The 17,459-nt window shown below is 58.4% G+C and overlaps 1 protein-coding gene across 1 annotated transcript in view; it reads left to right on the forward strand.

Annotated features, from left to right (window-relative positions):
- PMEPA1 (prostate transmembrane protein, androgen induced 1) overlaps window positions 1–6,876 on the forward strand; it is a gene marked incomplete at both ends in the record, with an annotated part of 41,774 nt that extends 34,898 nt beyond the window's left edge. The window contains 3 exons of the mRNA XM_084246904.1: window positions 1,170–1,324; window positions 5,847–5,900; window positions 6,328–6,876. Coding sequence (XP_084103030.1) covers window positions 1,170–1,324; window positions 5,847–5,900; window positions 6,328–6,876 — 758 coding nt within the window. The remainder of the gene's footprint in view (window positions 1–1,169; window positions 1,325–5,846; window positions 5,901–6,327) is intronic.
- Window positions 6,877–17,459: the final 10,583 nt, after the last annotated feature.

The following is a 17,459-nucleotide window of genomic DNA, read 5'->3' on the forward strand; positions in this document are numbered from 1 at the left end:
CTCACCGAACTCCTTGCCAGTTTCTCCCCCTGACCACTCCAGGGACGTGCGGACGTGCCCATGAGCCAGCGCAGGCAGAAGGGCCGCCAGCCCAGGTCTGCCGCTTGGCCTCTGGCCCGGTGTCCTCACGGGGGAGCGGAGGAAGGCCCAGCCGTGGCCTGTGGACTGTGTCCTGGTCCTGGGGCGTCTGAGGGTACACACTGTAGGGTACACACTGTAGGACCCCCGGTTGGGGGTTACCAGTGTCCCCCGACATTGCCAGGTGACCCCTGGGGGCACTTACCCTGATTTCTTGACAGCAAGCAGACATGGGGCGTGGCACGGCGGGTGTCCTGCAGACGCTGTGCCGGCAGAGGCAGAGGCCAGGGGCTCTGGGGGGTGGTTCTGTGTGGGGAAGTTCCCCTGCTGGGCAGTGACGTCCCCCGCTAGGACAGGTGGGGCAGGAGGGGGGGCGTCCGGCAGATTTTGGCCGTCCTGGCACGGCCACCCCTGCCTGCAGCTTTCCCGTCCCTGCCGGCCAGGCCCAGCCAGTGGCGGTCCTGCGGGAGCAGCTGAGCCAGTGACCCCAGCTGGAGCCGCGCGCGGGAGCACCTGGGCTCGGGCTCCTCCTCTGTCCCTAGGGCTTGGGGTGGCACCTTCCTGGGCTCGGGGGCGGCTGTCCCCACTGCCGGCCACCACCGGGACCCCCGCCCTGCCGCTGCTGGGCCATGCGCTGCGCGCCGCCGTCCGCGAAGGCCCAGCTCCCGCAGGCCGAGCTGCTGGCCGGGCGCCGCCTCGCAGGGGACCCGGTGACGCCAAAGGAAGGATGAGAACTGGGTGTCTGTGGCCGCCGGGAACGTGCTTTTGCTGAGACTTCTTCACTGGAGTGGGGGCCCCTACGCCCCTGTCCTGCCGAGTGTGTGTGTGTGGCGGGTGTGTCGCCTGCGCTCGTGCGTGTGGCGGGTGTGCGTGTCACCTGTGTCGCCTGTGCTCGTGCATGCGAGCAGTGTTCATGTCGGCTGGGGTGCGTCTGCGCCGGTGTGCGTGTCGGGGTGTTCGTGCCGGTGTGTGTGTGGGGGGTGTTCGTGCCGGTGTGTGTGTGGGGGTGTTCGCGCCGCGGGTGTGGAGCCGCGGGTGGCTGGGCCCCGACCCGCACCTGCCGCCGGCCTCACGTGTGTGCTTCCCCGCAGCGGAGCTGGAGTTCGTGGAGATCACGGTCATCGTGGTGGTGGTGATGGTGATGGTGGTGGTGATCACGTGCCTGCTGAGCCACTACAAGCTGTCTGCGCGCTCCCTCATCGGCCGGCACAGCCAGGGCAGGCGGAGAGAAGACGCCCTCTCCTCGGTACGTGCCCCCCTTGGTGGCAGCAGGTGCTCAGGGGGGCCCAGACTCGGGGTGGGAAGGTCCGGGAGCCCACCGTGGACGGCGCCTCCTCCGAGGGGTGAGGGCGGGCCTCAGCTGGTGCAGAGCGGGGGGCGGTAGAGGGCCGGCAGGGAAGGGTCAATGGTTTACACGCTTGTGGCCGACTGGGTCTGGGGTCCATGATCTGTCCAGCTCAGGTGGGGAGGGGCGCTCGAGTGGGGCCGGGCCCGAGGGGCGAGACTTGATGGGGTGGAGGTTCGGGGAGCAGGACGGTGGCTTCACGGGACAGGGGGGCTGCCCCGAGTACAGGCAGAGGCCTGGGGACACTGGGCTGGAGGGAGGGTAGCGTGATCCTGCAACGTGACCCAGACAGAAGGGAGGCGCCCTCCCCTCGTGCCACAGACCTGGGGGCATCTGAGCCAGGGACTCCGCCGTGGAGGCAGCCGGCCACCTGGACAAAGGCCCCCCTGGTGACTTGAGTTGATGCTGCACCCTCAGACCTGGCCGGCAGCCCCGTCCAGCGCAGGTCCGGGCATCTCCCCAGCACCGGGCCACAGTCCCAGGTGTCACCAGCTTGCCAGGGCAAGGAGCATCTCTGGAAACTCGGGGCACCCACAGCCCGAGGCCCCACGCGTGTCCGGAGGGCTCCAGAGGGCCCGGGAGGGCCCCAGGGCGTCTGGAGTGCAGGCCTCGCCCGCCTCTGTTTATTTGCTGCAGCTGTTGCCCCAGCAACCGCGCCTCCGCCGCTCCCTGCCTGCCCTTGGCGACTCCCCGCTCCGTGGGGGCCCGGGAGCCCATCTTGCAGGGGAGGCACCGAGGCTCAGAGAGGTGGGAACAGTTGCCTGAGGACACGCAGCTTTGCACGGCAGGGGCAGAGCCCCCTTTCGCTCCTCCTTCCAGCCCTGGCCCAGCCTCTGCTTCACCCGGACGCCCCAGTCTGCGGCTGCGCCGTCCTGGTGGGTGACTTTGCCCTCCGGCCTCAGTGCCCACAAGTGTGCGGCGGGTGAGCCTGGCCTTCCTCCCGCCTCCATCGGCCCCGGGGAGAGGCGTCAGCCAAGTATGGATCCTCACTAGTGGGGGGCGGGGATCGACAGCCCCGTGGGTCGCCCCTGGGGCTCCCTGCCCAGACAGACGGAGGGTTCGGGCCCGGCTCCTGGACACCTGAGGGTAATGGCAGTCTCCCCCCCCCCCCCCCCCGCCCTGTCTGCCCAGCCACCTGCACGGCCCCCAGGGGCGCCTGGATGGGTAAACACGGCGCAGCCTTAGGAGGCCTGAAGCAGGCATGGCAGCTCCCTGGGGGCCCCAGCCAGACAGGGCGGGGTGCGTCTGAGGAGTGTTGAGGCGTCGTGACTCCCCAGGGGACTCAGACCAGAGCTGCCGCTGTCTGCCTGGGCCGAGCCCCCCTGCTGAGGCTGTCCTGTCCTGGTCCCTTTTCAGGGTGACCCCCTGGGGTTCAGTTTCAGCTGGGGTGGTGGGAGGCGTGCACTGCTGCTGCTGCTGCTGCAGGAGGGACCACAGCTGAGGGTCCCCCACTAGGGCAGGGGTTCCTGTCACTCTAGCCGGGGTCACACTTGGACCCCCAGAAGTGGGGCCGCACAGTAACGGATGCCCTTAAGCTGAGCGCCTACTGCATGCCTCACCCAAGCTGGGCACAGACCTGACGGCCCTGGGTTCACAGCCCGGCAGCCCCACAGGGAAAGCCAAATGTGGGGGGGAGGCACTGGGAGGGAGGGGCCCGGGAGCCCCCAACGGGCACACCTCCCCATGTGAGTTCAGCAGGAAGGGGGCAAATGATGCAGGCTCGGGGTTGGTGCAGAGGTGAGGTGACGCATTGGTGGGGCCAGATGCTGGGTCAGCCCCAGAGAGGCCTCCACGCTGCGTCTGTGCTCCGGGAAGCTTGGTCTGGAGAGGGGATTTTCTGGGGACAGGGTTTAAAGGAGAGTGGCAGGTGGGCTTCAGGTGAAGGAGACCACCCCGACTTCTGAGGAGGAAGGAGCTCTTCCACGAGGTCTGAGTGTGGTTCACGGGGTGTAGAGGGCGTAGGGGGCCCCGAGCCTGTCTGGCAGCTAAGTTGGTGGAGAAAGTGGGTGGGCTGGACTGTATGTTGGAGGGAGAATCCGGCGGGGCTCAGGGGAGCGGGTTGGGATTGGGGGCGGAACGGGTGTGTCAGGAATGCCCCCTGGTGTGGCTCTTTGCAGGGGGAGGGGTCAGGCCTCATTGAACCAGGAGCAGATGAGTCAGACCCCCCTTCTGTGCAGGACAAGCTCATCTGGAGCTGCAGTCAGCAGGATGTCACGAGGGCTGGACGAGGGTCTGATGCAGGAGGGGCTGAGAGCCCGTGGGGGTAGGGGGACATCCAGCTCTTCCTCCAAAGCCTTCCTGGAGGAGGCTGTGACCTTCGGGTGCAGCAGTGACAAGCAGCTGATGAGGTTGTGGGTGCCCTGGGGTCCCCGGTAGGGACATTGTTATGCAGGACCTGGGCTGGGCTGAGTCCAGGCTGGCCTTGGCTGCCTGTACCCCACCCCAGCTCCTGACTACTTGGGGGAGCAGATGGGTGTCCTCTCTGCTCCTGGCACACACAGGGACCCCACTGGACTGGCCCTGGGCCCAAGAGGGTCTGCAGCCCGGCGGCTGGGGGATGGTCCCACTGCTGCCTCTCCCAGCCGCACCGGCCAACCCGAGCCTGCCTCGCAGGGCTGTGGGAGAGTTGAGAGCACTCTGCAAGCGGCAGCGCGTGTTACTGTGTGTGAGCAGCAGTTGCCCAGTTGCTAATATCAGTAATAAAATGGCCCTTGATGACCGTGTTAACAGCGAGGATGCGTGTCTGCGCTCTGCATCCCCACGCCTGGAACATGCTAGACCCTGATGAGTTTACAAGGCGAGTCATGCCCGATGGGACAGTTTTGAGAGCCAGAGAGCCCCCTAGTGGCACCATAAGAAATTGCACCCCTCGGATGCAGGTGGCCGTCAGCTTACCTGTGACCCGTCAAGAAAACTAGGGGGTAATCACCGTTATCTTGATTGTGGTGAGGGGTGTGTGGTATACACATATGCCCAAACTTTTCGTATTTGGATATGTGTGGCTTACTCAGCTACATGTCAGTAAAACTATGAAATTACAAGTAGACGTCTCTACCCCAGGCCCAGGGCACCCCTGCATAGCAGCAGGATCTGGGTCCCCTCAGAAGAGCTAATCCCAGCATGGGGTCCCACTGCCCCTCAGATCTCTTGGGGGTGTTGGTGGGAGGAGATGTCCCGGGGGCCCCCGAAGTGCATGCAGCTCTGGGAGTGTGAGGGTGTGGTGTCTGCAGCCCAGGCTGAGGTCCGGGGGTGGAGCAGGCCAGGCACTGGCCACAGGTGGCAGGAGGCATGAGGGGCCCTCTAGTGTGGCTTGAACTTGCAGGTGGGTGTGTCGGGGTAGGACTCCCTGTACTGAGCCTGCCACCTGGACGCCCTGGGCAGGTTGGGCCCAGCACCATCCCCCTGGGCTCCGAGGTAACTGCAGCCCTGCTGGACCGTCAGGCCGTGGCTCCATACCTCACCCTGGTGGGTGACTGCAGGTGAGTCCCTGGTGAAGCAGCTGCACCGGGGACTTGGCTTATTAACTCTTTTCTGTCTTCACCATAAGCGGGGCCCACGATTAGAGGGCGAGACAGCCGTGTCTAGCCGGTCCCATGTTCCTCAGCTGCGTTCTGGGCAGTGACGGGTGGTTGAGAGGTCGGGATCCGGGAGGCCGCGCCCTGTGGCCCAGGTGTGCAGGAGGCTGTACCATCTCAGTCCCGAGTAATTACACTCCCTGACGTTGGCACAAGGACGAAATCACCTAATCACTCATTTCTCAGAACGTCATCCCCACTGTTAAGTGACAACGTGACTGTTGATACGTTGATAAGGTGATCACAGATATGGGAGAAGCCGTGAGGGAAATAAGGGGATGGCAGGCTCGTGGGGACCAAACTTTTCACAAAACGGTGTCAGGGTTCACTGGTATTAAAAAGCAAGAAGGTGGCCATCAGCAGGACGGGGTGTGCAAAGGCCCTGGGGTGCACCTGACCAGGTTGATGAGCTGGGCAGTGGGTTGATGTGAGTGGGGGGGCACCCTGCACTTCCAGGTGCTCCCGAGGGCTACGTGCCCTGCAGGTGTTTGCATGTCCTGCTGCTTTAAGGGCTGTATTAATCGCGTGCTCAGATGCGGCAGCTGCAGCGAGAATGAGAAGCCGCCGCCCAAGGCTGCGCAGCCAGAGAGTGGTAGCCGGGGCCGGTTCACCAGCCATCCGCTGTATTCTCAGGGCCACAGGAAGCTGCTGGGAGGTTTTGAGAAGAGGGGACTCCCCCATCAGGTGGATGCTTTAAAAAGTGTGAACACCCAGGCCCGGCGGGGGCAGCCGGATGGGACAGGATCTGATTCTACCTGGAGATCTCGGGGTCACAGCTGAGTGGCTCCTTTCCTCCCCCGCCTCTGCCCGCCCTGCTGACCCTGCCTGTCCCTCTCCTCCCCACGCAGGAAGGATGTCTCTGGCCCTCTGAGAGCACAGTGTCGGGCAACGGAATCCCCGAGGTGAGACCGGCACAGCCTCCCCTCCACACCACTTGTGTCCCCTCCCGTTTGTTCTGCTCCCCCCACCACTGCCCGGGCGGCCGCGGTGGACAGTGAGGCCCCTCACCCAGCCGGCCCCCTTCACCAGGCCGGAGGGTCCTTGGCTGCTAATCGCCACAACCCTGCCCTTCCTTGGCCGATGGGACCCCCTGCCCAGGCCAGTCCTGACCCCGGGGGAGCTCAGAACATGTATCCACAGCGCGCGAGGTGGAAAGTGCCCCCATTTCTACTCTGGGACCAAGTCCATGCTGCAGGGCTCCCCAGGTCAGGCCCAGGCTCGGACCTCAGCCGAGTCCACTCTCTCCCGCCCCCTTCCCGGGGCAGCGAGGGGGGAAGGGCGTGTCCCGGGCCTTGCTTCCAGGAACTCACTCTGCTCTGCCCCCGCCAGCCCCAGGTGTACGCCCCGCCGCGGCCCACCGACCGCCTAGCGGTGCCCCCCTTCACCCAGCGGGACCGCTTCCACCGCTTCCAGCCCACCTACCCCTACCTGCAGCACGAGATCGACCTGCCGCCCACCATCTCCCTGTCGGACGGGGAGGAGCCCCCGCCCTACCAGGGCCCCTGCACTCTCCAGCTGCGGGACCCCGAGCAGCAGCTGGAGCTCAACCGCGAGTCGGTGCGCGCGCCCCCGAACAGAACCATCTTTGACAGCGACCTGATGGACAGCGCCATGCTGGGGGGCCCCTGCCCCCCCAGCAGTAACTCGGGCATCAGCGCCACGTGCTACGGGGGCGGTGGGCGCATGGAGGGGCCGCCCCCCACCTACAGTGAGGTCATCGGGCACTACCCCGGGTCCTCCTCCTTCCAACACCAGCAGAGCGGCGGGCCGCCCCCCTTGCTGGAGGGGACCCGGCTCCACCACGCACACATCGCCCCCCTGGAGACCACGGCCGCCTGGAGCAAAGAGAAGGAGAAACAGAAAGGACACCCTCTCTAGGATCCCGGGGGCAGGGCTGGGCCGGCAGCGGGTAAAAAGCAAAACACTCAAGCACTTCTTAAGAGAGAGAGGACGGGCGAGTCGAAAATGCAGCGCATCAACCTCTCCCCGCCTCTCTGTATAAATATTTACGTGTTCTGTCTGGTCTGGATGCACAAGCTAAGGAAACTCGCAGAAACCACGTTTCTTTGTTGAGCTGTGTCTTGAAGGCAAAAGAGAAAACAAACCCTTCTCCACTAGTCTCTGTTCCTAGTTGAGCTGCGTGCGTGAATGCTTCTTTTCTTTCGTTTGTTTATGATTTCACTTAACTTTAAAGACATATTTGCACAAAACCTTTGTTTAAAGATCTGCAATATTATATATAAATATATATAAAATAAGAGAAACTGTATGTGCGAGGGCAGGAGTATTTTTGTATTAGAAGAGGCCTATTAAAAAAAAGTTGTTTTCTGAACTAGCAGAGAAAAAAAAATGGCAATTTTTGAGTGCCAACTCAGAAAGTGTGTATTACCTTGTAAAGAAAAAAAAATGACAAAGCAGGGGTTTAGAGTTATTTATATAAATGTTGAGCTTTTGCACTATTTTTTAATATAAATATGTCAGTGCTTGTTTGATGGAAACTTCTATCATGTCTGTCGAGACTGTAAGGGAGACATGGCGGCTCCCCCCCCAGCGCCAGGCGGGGCCGCGCGCCCGGGGTCTGGAGCTCCCCGCGGCGCCGCTGCTCCTGCCGGGCGGGCGATGGGTCTCTCACCTCCTTAAACATTCCCTTCCGAAGGAAACATTTCCCCCTCTGGGCCCGAGCAGCTTCTGGATCCCAAACGAGTAGGAAAGCGCTAGGGCGCCTGGCTCCCGGGCGGCCCGGCCTGCCCAGAAGTGCAACGAAGCTGTTGCCGCAGGAACCATTTTCCCTCCCTGGGACCAGGACGGTCCTGTAGGCGGCAGGTTGCTCCCTCGCCTGGCCGAGGCCCCGCCGCGCGCGGGAGAGGCCCGCAGTATTAGGAGCTTGACCTCAGCCCTGTCTGTCTCTTGAGAGAGCCTCGCGGAACAGGCCGGTCACCAGAAGACCAGGGATGCGAAGCTGACGGGTCCAGCTTTGCCCCGAACACGCAAAGGGGCCCGTGAGGAGCCAGACCAACGCCCCCGCGTGCTTGTGCTTCAGAAGCAGAGTCTGTGGCCTCCCCCCGCCCCGGCCCGTGGGGACAGCTGTGTGCGCCGTGTCCACGCGTCTGTCCTCGCGAGCGTCTCGCCCCGCCCCAGGCCGGTGCCCCGGCCGCTCAGGTCTGGGTTTGGGACCCGGGGGGGTGGGGGGCGTGCAGGCAGAGGGGTGTGAGAGGCACACGCGAGTGCACAGAGACCGTGGGGCCTGGGGACCCACCGGGGGAGTGGCCGGAGCCGGTCATCCTCCCAGCGGGAAGGGCGAGCCCCCAGCACCTTCCCCCCCAGGGGGGTCTGTCTCCAGCAGAATGCTCCTGGGGACTCGCATCCAAGAGGCCTGAGAGGCAATAACTCTTGTTCGGAAGCAGCTTTCTTTATTACTTGAAAACACAAGCCTGAGGACAGTTTTGAAGCGCTGGGCCGCACAGACCTTAGGGGAAGGCAGCGGCCGGCAGAGGGGCGGGCGTCCCGGTGACTGCGGCCAGCGGCCAGGGCGCGGGTGCCCGGCCCGTCCCGTCTCCCGTGGGGCCTCCAGCCTAAGCTCTGGATGCTTTGAGAAGGTCGTGCAGATAAATCCATGCAGTTTGTCCTGAAAGGTACAGGGACACATTTATAGATAAAATTTTAAAAACGGATCTCCCCTAGCTGGGAAGCGTCTCCCTAGTGCCTTACTAAGGAAGCCGGTGACCCTCGTGTCACCCCGCGGGGGTCCTCCTGGACAGTGTCTCGCTCCCCCGGGACCTGCTCACCACGCGTGGTGGACAGGGGGCCCTGGCTCCTTTCAGACGTCCCCACGGCCCTCGCGCCCTGCCCGGCCACCTCCTCTCGCCCCAGCTCTCGGCAGGTACTGTGCTTCAGCCATCTGGGTCGAAAACCTAGAACCTCATTTGTGTGAGAAGCCGGCCCGAGCCGACCGCTGTGTCCTCTGGAGCCGAGCTGCGTCTCATAGCTTCGCCCGTGGCCTGTGTGTGCAGGGCGCTGGTTCCGGCCGCAGCTAGTGGCCCTCTAGTGACCACCCAGTGCCAAGGCCCCGGGGCTGCAGCACCCCCAGCTTCGTGCTCAGTGCATGACAGTTGCAGAAGGCCAGGGCCCAGCGGCCTCTCACCGGGAGCAGGCCATCTCACAATAGCTGATGGGAATGTTCTGGAAACTTCTGCCAGAGCTGAGCTGGGTTTTGCCACTGGACCCCAGAGCGCTGGGGTGCGTTCTTGCCTCTGGGAGTTGGCTATCATGCCGCTATTTCTGAAAGCCCTGTGCACCCCCCAGGAGGCCCCCTTTTCCAAAGAGTGAAGACGGGCCTCAGCGTGGCTGGTTGGAGGGGGACCAGGTTCTGCTCATGAGGGGGCCCTGGCAGGGCTTTCTCTGATCCACTTTGTTTCCCTGCTTGTCAATCCTACTTCCTCCCCGCCCCTCCCAGGAAGCCGGGGTGTAGCAGACAGAGCCAGCGACTGCGCTAAGCCAAACGCGCCCCAATGCGCCCCCAGAAGCCCGGTCATTTTTGCAAAGGGCTGCCGGCGACCTCTCCCCAGGACCAGCAAGTCCCGGGGCGGGCCGCAAACCGCATCCACTCCCCTTCCTTGTCTGTCTTCTCTGTGAATTGTACGTTTCAGAGTTTGGGTTTTTTTTTACGTGCAACACAAAGCTTCCAGATCCATCCAGCATCCCGAGGACGAGGCTTTCCCACCCTCCAACGCCGCCCTGCGCTCCGCATCTTGCTGGATGGAGCTCGGGAGGACGCGCCGCGCTATCTGCCCACCTGACCCCCTGGGGCCGCCTGGCGTGGACGCCCCCCGCACCCCGCCTTCTGTTCACCCTAAACTCGCGCCAACCCGGCGTGGGGCCCCGCGCCGCCGCGCCCAGGACTGTGTCTGGATGCCGATCGCAGGCCTGATGAAATCGCTTGTTGTGTATCAATAATCATTAGTGGCAATGATGACATTCTGAAAAGCTGCAATACTTATACAATAAATTTTACAATTCTTTGGAACAGGCTTTTTCACTTCTTTGGGGAGCCCAGTGAGAATTCGGGCAGACAGTTCCAATAAAAGGGGGGTAAGGGCGCTGGTTCCGGCCACAGCTAGTGGCCCTCTAGTGACCACCCAGTGCCAGTGACCACCCGGGGCTTTCCCCTTGGGGGTGAGAGGATGCACAACGCTGTACCTCTTCTGAAGTCTTGGGACTTGTCCTCCAGCAGGGACAGGGCTTGATGGGGCGGGGGGGGGGGATCTCTTCCACAGGAAGCACTGAGGCAGGCACCTGGGGGGTGGAGGCAGTGCCAGGGAGCAATGGAGATGTGCAGGGGGTGGGGGTGGGGGTTAGGCAGAGTCTTGACATCAGCTGCTCCCAAGGGCACTTGGGGAGCTCTGGGGTACAAGTTGCACTGGGAGATTGACTCCCAGATGTTCTCTCTTTGGCACTTAAGGAGGGGAGTAGTGAGGGGGTCCCACAAACCCACCTGAAAACATTTCCAGGTTCAGCCATTAGCAGCAAGGCTTGGCAGTGGGGATCAGGGGCACAGAACCCTAGAAGGGATCCCAGGGTTTGAGTGAGGGAACCCCCCCCCCAGTGTCCACTACAGAAAGATATTCATTTTTTGGAATAGAACCACCTTTAATGTCTGATTGAGATTTTTTAACAACTAACCCAAACAGTTGATGGTAGAAATGACTGGTTTGACCTCAGCCCCTGGGTTTTATGGGCCTGGCTGGCCCGTGGGAGGGCAACGTCTGGTGGGTGGAGGTGTCTGGGGCGTTTGCAGCTGGTGCCAAAGGAGGGAGCACCCGCAAGTCCTCCAAAGCTGTCCAGCGCATACAGACATCAGCCTCGCTTAATAACAGGCTCCAGGAACATTTCCCCAGTGTAAGCTCCGTCAGTTTGCAAGGTCCCGAGCTGAGCACAAAACACCACCTCCCCCGGGGTGGGCTGGACAGAACCTTTCCAGGCCAGAAAGGGGCATCATGGTTTCTAATCAAAGGGAGACCCCCTTTGAGCGCGCCTGAAGCAGATGCAGATATTTCAGTCCCGATTAACTACGGAAGGACAAGTAGGTGTTTATTGAGCACCTACTATGCGCCAGACACAGGGCTGAATTCTTGAGTGAGGTTGGCAGATTATTTCCAACCTGGTCTCATCTTTAATCATCCTGCAGGGGGCGCCACCAGTTCAGAGACAGATTTGCAGACAGAAGAGGGCAAAGAGGGGGTTTAAGGAGCTGCAGAGGCTGCGTTTTGAGTGTAGGGATATCAGGAAGACGTTAGCAAAGACCTGCCTGAGCAAAGACCAGGGTGGGGAAGGGAATCTGGCAGAACCCCTGAATAGCTTGGCAAAGCCTTGCATTAGGGGAGACTTTCACCCCCTAGCACCACAACCTGGAGAGTGGGTCAGCGCGGCCTGACATGGGGTGGACTGTGCCCAGCGAGACTGGGACCCTGGCACAGGGACCCACGAGGTGGCCGGGGGAAGAGCCCCAGGTTTCAGAGCCAATCTGCTACACCGGTGTTGCACGCCTGCTGTGTGCCAGGCTCCACGAGGCTGCTGGGGACACAGGGTGGTGGGATAGACCCCTATTCTCCCCTCAGCAGCCCCGAGACTCGTAATGGTCTTAGGTAAAGGCGAAGCCCACCCCAGCTTTCTGAGATCTCGTGCTCCTCTCATTACCTACAAATCAAAAGGTCGCCTGGTCTGCCTTCCTCCCCTGCCTCCACACAGTGCCTCACAGGAGCGGTCTGCTGCGCCCTGTGGGTCAGCTCCCAGGCTGGGGATCGAACTCGTGCTGCAGTGGCTGCCAATAGCTTCATAGTGCTGAGACTCAACCCCTGCGCCACCAAGGAGGCCCCCTCCATCTACTCTTAACCAATACGAATTTTACATTTAAAATATTTCTCATGGAACACATATGATAGTGTTGTTTTAAAATCTGTTCTGACAAATCTGTCTTTTAATTGGTGTATTTAAACCACTTTAATTTGCAAAGTGGTTATTGAGATCTTTAAATTAATATCTACCATATTTGTTACTATTTTCTATTTTCTGCCCTTGTTCTTGGTTTCTATTTTTATCTTCCACTTCTTCTATCTTTTCTAGTTTTAGTTGAGCATTTTATAAGATTCTATTTTGTTTCTCTTCTTAGCACATTATTTACACATTTCAAAACTTTTTTTAGTGCTCTTCCTCGCGTTTGCAATATACATGTAACTAACACAAGCCCACTCTTTGCGGAGCTGCCAAACTCTTTTCCTCGTCCGTGGTTGCATGTTGCATTCTACCAGGTATGAGGGCTCTGATTTCCTCCAAATCCTCACCAACATTTGCTACCGTACAAAATTATTATTATAATTTTATAATTTTAATTATTATTATAAAAATAATTTTTAATAATCTTTTAAAAATGTTATTGTAAATGTATAATAATCTTGGTGGGGGCCAAGCGGGATCTCATGATGGTCTTGATTTGGGTTTCCCTTGTGCCTAATGAAGGAGCATCTTCCTGAGAGCTTGTGGAGTTGCTGCAGCTCCTCACGCAGAGATGACTATTCGAGCTTCTGCCCACTTTGTATTTGGACAATCGGCCTTTGCGTTGCTGAGCTGTGATGTGGGTACTGAGTGGGTCCTGGCTCTCTAGCGGTTATGTACTTCACAGAAATTTTCTCTCGTTCTTTGTGCTATCTTTTCCCTTTCTTAGTAGTATCCTTTGAAACACAAAAATGCTTAATTTTCATGAAGTCCAATTTATTTTTCTAGTTGCTTGTTTCTTTGGCATTAAAGAAAGTCTCGCCCAAATCCAAGGTTAGACAAATGTGTACGTGTTTCTCCTAAGAGTTTTTTAGTTTCTACACTTCTTTTTAGGTTTGAAACTGCTTTGAATTACATTTTGTATTTGGCAAAGACAGGGGCTCAACTTTATTCTTTTGGGGTATCAGTTTTCCTTGTAATTGTACCATTTGTTGAAAGATTGCTATTTGCCCTATTAAATTGTCTTGGAAAACTTGTCAACAATTAATTACCATAATGGTATTTGTTTGTTTCTGGACTCTATTCCATTGATGTTTCTTTCTGTCTTTATGCCCATACTACCCAGTGTTTACTACTCTACCTATGCAGTAAGTTTTAAAATCAAGAACATATCCTCCAATTTCGTTATTATACTTCAAAACGGTCTCCCATGTGCTGGGAGCTGTATGAATTTGAGGATCAGTTTTTCAATTTCTGCAAGACGGCCAGCTGGGATTTTGATAAACATTGCATTGAACCCATAGATCAATTTAGGGAATACCACTGTCTTACCAAAATTAAATCTATAATGCATGAGCACAGACAGGATGCTCTTCCACTATTTAGATCTTATTTAATTTTTTTCTGCAGAACAGGCAGACAGACTGAAGACACTGCTGAGGGGAGCCGCGGGTGAGACAGGAGAGGTCTGCCGCACCATGTGGGAATCTCCCTGGCCGGCTGGGAATTGAACCCATGCTGCAGAGGCTGTGAACAGCTTCACAGCGCTGTGCTCAACCTGCTGTGCCACCAGGGAGGCCCTGTTAGTGTATTCTTAAATACTCTATTCTTCTTCATTCTATTATAAATGGGACTGTTTTCTGAATTTTACTTCTGACTTTGTCATTGCTAGTTTACAGGAACACAGGTGACTTTTTGTGTATTGATACACAATATGCAAAAGACAGACTGGGTAGTCGGTCAGCCCTGAGGCTCTGTTGAACTTGGTTGTCAGCTCTAAGTAGTTCTGTGCACTCACTGTTGCAGAGAGAATACTTCGTATGCTTTCAGCCACTTCTCACTTACTGAGCCTTGTTTTACGACCTGGTATGGGACTGTCTTGAAGGCTGTCCGCGGGGCTTTGGAAGGATGTGCATCTTGTGGGTAGCGGGCTGTTCTGGGCTTGTCTATTGGCTGCGGCTCTGGTGTTTCCCACCTCCTGCAGCCTGGCTCTCCTGTGCAGCCTGCCCTTCGCATGGAGGAGATTGATGTCTCCAACTATTACTGTCGGTTCTACCTTCACTTCTGCCATGGGCAGGCAGGCCTGGGGGCAGGCGGCACCATCAGGACAGGTGGGGCTTCGGTGGCTGAAGAGAGAGGATCAGCAGAGCCCATTTCCACAGCGGCGAGAATTCCGTCAAAATGGAGCAAGAATCACTGTAGCTGTCGGCCATTGCTGCAGGACCGGGGCTTCACAGAACAGGGCCTCGTCATACCTCACGAGCCCTGAGGCCAGTCAGGCTGTTCTGTGGCTCTGAGTGGGGTTCAGCTGACCTCAGGAGGGCCCACTTGTGTCTGTGGTCAGTGACTGGGACTGCAGGGGAGGGGCTGGTCCCGGATGTCTGCCGCTGTGTTCCAGGAGAGCAGAGGCTTGCAAGTCCTCTTGAAGTTCAAGCTCAGACCTGATGCATTCCGTTAGCCAAAGCGAGTCCTGCCCCCAGAGGGGAGAGGAAATGGACGCCTCTCTTCCTGATGAGGAGACTGCAAACTGGCTTTAAGCGCCAGAGTTAGCTTCCCCTTTTTGTAATGCAAGCCCCTGGGTTAAATGTTGACTGTCTAGGCACCCACGTGAATGGGGCATCCACTTCAAAGAGGACTAACTTCCCCCAAGTGCAGCTACCTCTAGTTTAGAGGCAGCCTGCCTCCCCCCACCCAGTGCCTTTTGCTTTACAAATCTAGGTGGATTGAGACAAGTGGTCAGTTGGGATTGACCCCAGCTGATTGGCTCAGAATCAAAACAGAACCCCGGACTGCCTAGACTTGACCTTTGTGTTCTCACCAGCCACACCCGGGTCCAGGGGCCACACACTGGGTGCTCTGCAGCGGCTGACCGTGAGCCTCCTGGTGGCGGCCTGCATCCCAGCTTCCTCCCAGGGAAGCCGGCATGGGGGGATCTACCTGAAGCTTCTCGCTGAGAGCGCCCAGCGAGGTGAGCAGGACACAGGCTGCTGCCATCTGTCACGTGCAGGGACAATGTCGAGTGTTTTTTAACAGTTTATTTTACCTTTTATCAAAGTAGATCAGCAAGTCCAAAACAACAGCGACCCTGGCCCATCCTTTGCAGAGCCACGGTCCAGTCCTTGGCGACGACCACAGGTGAAGTCCTCAGAGTCACCTCTTCCTTGGCGATGACCACAGGTGATGTCCTCAGTCACCTCTTCATGCCCACGATCAGAGTCCTCTCCCTCCTGCGGCTGACCAAACTTAAGATGTAACCCAATGGACCTCCCGCTTGGATGCATGGGGGCTGAGGACTGAACACCTTGACATTCCCACTTCCCAATAAAGACGTGTTCAGGACCCAGCCAGACCTCTGCCCTGTGGGGCCCCAGGGCCCCCACACCATCGCCTCCCGGCAGCGGAGAAGCGGCCACGCCTGAACCAACCCGCCGCTCTTGATGACTTCAAGCTGGTTTTGAGGCGCTACTTGTTGAAATTATTGCAGCACGTGTGTCTGGCTTCCTGTCTCGTGGCAGGCAGAGACGGATCGCTGAGTGAGGACATGAGAGCCGCCGGGAAGGCAGAACACACAGGAGCCTGTGCCAAACCAGCGCTTTCCTCAGCACTTTCCTCAGCGCTTCGTGCAGTTGTCCCGAAGGAAGAGAGCGGCTTCTAAAAATAAAACAAAATAGTATAAGAGCTTCACCATCAAGCAATTTGGAACAAATGATGGGTCTAGATGTGCACGCATGTGCGTGAGTGTGTGTGTGCATGTGCGTGTGTGTGTGCGTGTGAGTGCGTGCACGCCTGTGTGCATGAGCACACGGGACACTGTGCCCCTCCTCCTCCGCCCCGCGGCCCGCCCCCGCGGCCCTCTCCTCACCTCTCGGTGCCCCCTCCCTGCCACGCCTGCTGACCCCGAAAGCAGAGGACTGAAATCATGACGTTCAGCTTATTAAAAGGCTTTTATGGAGCTCGAAGTAATTAAATTTGTCTTTAAAAGCATCTAACTTGATTGAATGAGCAAGTTTAAAACGAATGCTTGAAATGCGTGGAGTTAGACTCTCGCCTGCTCCTCAGCTGCTCAGGGGCCGGCGCTGGGTCCTCTGGGCTCGGATCCTGCCGCTCCCCTTCCAGGGGCGTCTGTTCTTCCCAAGAGGAGTGACTTGTGTGACATCACCGCCAGGTCCGGCAGCCGCCCCCTCCCTTGGGAAGATTCCCTGATCCATTTGACCGCGTGCCTCTGGCTGGGCGTCCGCTGGTTTGCATGTCCCGCCCTGCGAAGCCGGTGGTGAGACACCCGCACAGCTAGTGCGCAGGCGACCTCACCTCCTCACCCTGGAAGACACTCCTAGTACTTGTCCATGCGCCTCCAACTTCGAGCAGAAAGCACTGTGTCCTCTGCCTGAGGCTTCCTCTGGCTTCCGGAAGCTTCTGTGCCCTCCAAGCAGCAGGCCAGAAGTGCTGGGGAGTGGACACCCTGAGGAGCAGCCCCCAGCAGTGATGGCAGTGAGGGCTGAGCACCCCAGCTCCCTCACCTGCTCTTGGTGGGAGGCCCCATGGTGATGCTCCAGGGTTCCCTGCAGCCCCAGCCACTGCCCACCAAGGTCACCAGCTTCACATTGCCCCTTCCTTGGCTCTCCACATGGCGCAGCAGACCTCTCCTGTCTCCCCTCAGCAGTGTCTTTCAGTAGATCCACCTGTTCTGCTCCCTACTCTATCTCTGGTGAATCCTCTCACGCCCCTGCCCTCTGGCCTACACCCTGGTTCTTGTATGCACAAATAAATAAATCTTAAAAAAAAAAAACAAAAAGAACTGCCCGGACCTCAAGTCCTAGGTCCTGGCTGGGAGTCCTCGCCCGCTGGCCTCCGTCTTCCCGTCTGCACACGTGGAGGTGACATCACTTACCTGCCGTACAGGGCGGCCAGCAGAATTCAGGGAAATAATGCGAAGAACTGGAAAGAAAGAGAGCCCGGAGTAAACATTAGCTAAATAAACACCAGCTGCGCTCCAATCACCGTCTTGAGGGGACGCAGCTGGGTGGAGTTTGCGAGCAGGCGGCCCCCTTAGCTGAAAAGGAGTCACAAGTTAACAGCAGAAAAGCCCCAGTTGCGCCTGCCTCCCGCCCGCTGCCTGTGACACCCCCACACTCTCACACCCGCTCACACTCACACTCACACTACAGCAGGTGCACATCCCCAGAGAGCCTGTCCTCTCCGTCTGCCCGCTTCACGTCTTGGGCAGAGAACGCAGCCTCCAGATGCTTCTAGAACCTTTGAAAATGTTTGCGCTCCAACGTGGAGGGCAGGGTGGGGGCGCCACAGCAAAATCAGAATCAGTAAATGTCTAATTGAACATCTAGGAAACCTAACGTTGTGTCAAGTTCATTAATTGTTCCATTTAGTCACCATAAAAATTTCATTAGGCTTCATTATATTAGAAAAGAATTTATGGGTGATATCTTCTCGTTTTGCCAGAATTCGCGAGTGGCCTG

Source organism: Talpa europaea, assembly GCF_964194135.1.
Source record: "Talpa europaea genome assembly, chromosome: 11".
Lineage (NCBI taxonomy): Eukaryota > Metazoa > Chordata > Mammalia > Eulipotyphla > Talpidae > Talpa > Talpa europaea.